The 2,005-nt window shown below is 44.1% G+C and overlaps 1 protein-coding gene across 1 annotated transcript; it reads right to left on the reverse strand.

Moving 5' to 3' along the window:
- Nucleotides 1-499: 499 nt before the first annotated feature.
- On the reverse strand, nt 500-1,607 carry LOC110331347 (olfactory receptor 51I2-like). Its single transcript, XM_021211843.1, has one exon. It carries the CDS (start codon nt 1,512-1,514, stop codon nt 567-569), a length of 948 nt encoding a protein of 315 aa, XP_021067502.1. The 5' UTR covers nt 1,515-1,607; the 3' UTR covers nt 500-566.
- Between the last annotated feature and the right edge of the window lie 398 nt (nt 1,608-2,005).

Consider the following 2,005-nt stretch of genomic DNA (forward strand, 5'->3'; position numbering starts at 1 on the left):
ATATGAAACATCGGTTTGAAAATGCAGAAGCCCAGTCCTTCTTAGAAGAGAGAACAAAATACTCACAGGAGGTGAAGGGTAGGAGGGACTCGGGAGGAAGAGAGCAGGGGAAGGGGCAGGATCAGGAAAGAGAGGAGACAGGGATGCTATACAGAGGGTCAGGAATTTGAACAGTGATATGTAGCAATGGGGGATGGGGAACTGGGAGTATCTTTATCTTTTTTTATGTATATCCCTCAAAGTCCAACAGTGTCACTAGATATTTTGATATTAGTCCTTGGCTTCTCTAGAAAATAACAATTCCCTTGCTTAGCCTGAAAACAAGACTGTTTTCTGTATCTAAAGAAAAGTTAACAAAGTTAAGTTCTGGTTATGACCCCAAATGGTGTTGGCAGATACAAGCCTAATAATCTAGATTAAATTTCTTATCAGTGATCCTGGAACTTTAAGCATAGATGGAACTTTAAGCATAGACCTCACATCCCTTAGTCAATCTCTCCCTGTTCTGGTGCTGTTCATATTTGGTGACTGTCCATACCCACACTAGATCATATATCATTTCAGAGTCATAACTTGACTCTGAAGAGCATCTTGAGTAGTCTCCGACGTATCTCCTTGGTCTTAATGGAATAAATGATAGGATTTAGCATAGGAGGCACAAAGAGATAGAGAATAGACATGAGGATATGGACTGCATGAGGCAGGCCAGCCCCAAAGCGATGCACAATAGACACACTGACCATGGGCACATAGAAGATGAGCACAGCCAAGATGTGGGACACACATGTGTTGAGTGTTTTCAAACGCTCCTCCCGAGATGCAATCGCCAGCACGGATCGCAGGATAAGCACATAAGAGATGAGGATGAGCGCAGAGTCCAGGCCAAAGGTGAGCAACACGATGGACAATCCATAGTGGCTATTGAGGGAAACATCAGTACACGCCAGTTTAATCATGTCCACATGTAGGCAGTAAGCATGGGAGAGGATGTTCTGAGGGTGGCAGAAGGGCAACCTGTGCAAAAGCACTGGAAAGACAACAATGAGAACAAAGCTACGGAGGACTGTTCCCAGGCCCATTGCCACAATGCGAGCATTGGTGAGCACTGTGGCATAGCGCAGTGGATTGCATATAGCTACATAGCGATCAAAGCTCATAGCTAGAAGGATGCCAGACTCTGTCCAAGAAAAGAGATGTATAAAAAACATCTGAGCCAAGCAGGCATTAAAGGTGATCACTCGGGCGTGGAAGCAAAGGGCAGCCAAAACAGTTGGCAGTGTGGAGAAAGACACACCCAGGTCATTCACAGACAGTAGGGACAGGAAGTAGTACATGGGCTGGTGCAAGCTCTGCTCCTCCTTGATGATGAGGAGGATCAAGGAGTTGCCTATGATGGAAATGGCATAGAATAAAAGGAAAGGGAGAGACAGCCAGGGTTCCATGGCTTCCATTCCTGGAAAGCCTGTCAGAATAAAGCTGGGAGCCTGAGAGGCATTGATCCTGAAGTTCCCCATAAGATGATAGGGTCATTTGTCACCAGTCAGATGGGTGCTCTGGAAAATTATCACATGTGTCCAATACTATTGGTATCCCTGTGGAAGGAAAGGCCGCAGCACAGAGCTTTTTTCTTAATACTGATTGTGCATGTAGTTAATCCCTGAAATCCACTGGTGAGCTGTTCAGAAGCTTATGAACCTCTAGCTATGCAAAGAGGCTTTTGTCTCAGGCCTCTTTTAGAAGAAAGAATTGGAAATCTTTTTGTGGAAGATGACCATCTCATTCAGACTCTTAGTAGCTTCCTGAATATATATGGTCTTTGCAATCACTCCGCCAGCTATCTCCACATGCCTCAAACTTCATAACCATGACCTAAGTTGGTCTATAGGAAATTAGACATCCATTCTGAAAAATAAGAAAAGAAATGTCAAGCAGAAGAAGAAGAAAATTATTCCAGGTTTCCTGATAAGGAAGCTACATGACTAGAACCTGAATTCTAACCCAATTA

The sequence above is a fragment of the Mus pahari genome, chromosome 1 (genome assembly GCF_900095145.1).
Source record: "Mus pahari chromosome 1, PAHARI_EIJ_v1.1, whole genome shotgun sequence".
NCBI classification, from domain to species: Eukaryota; Metazoa; Chordata; class Mammalia; order Rodentia; family Muridae; genus Mus; species Mus pahari.

Coding starts and splice junctions, on each gene's coding strand:
- LOC110331347 (XM_021211843.1), bottom strand. CDS start 1,514: ATGGGGAACTTCAGGATCAATGCCTCTCAGGCTCCCAGCTTTATTCTG.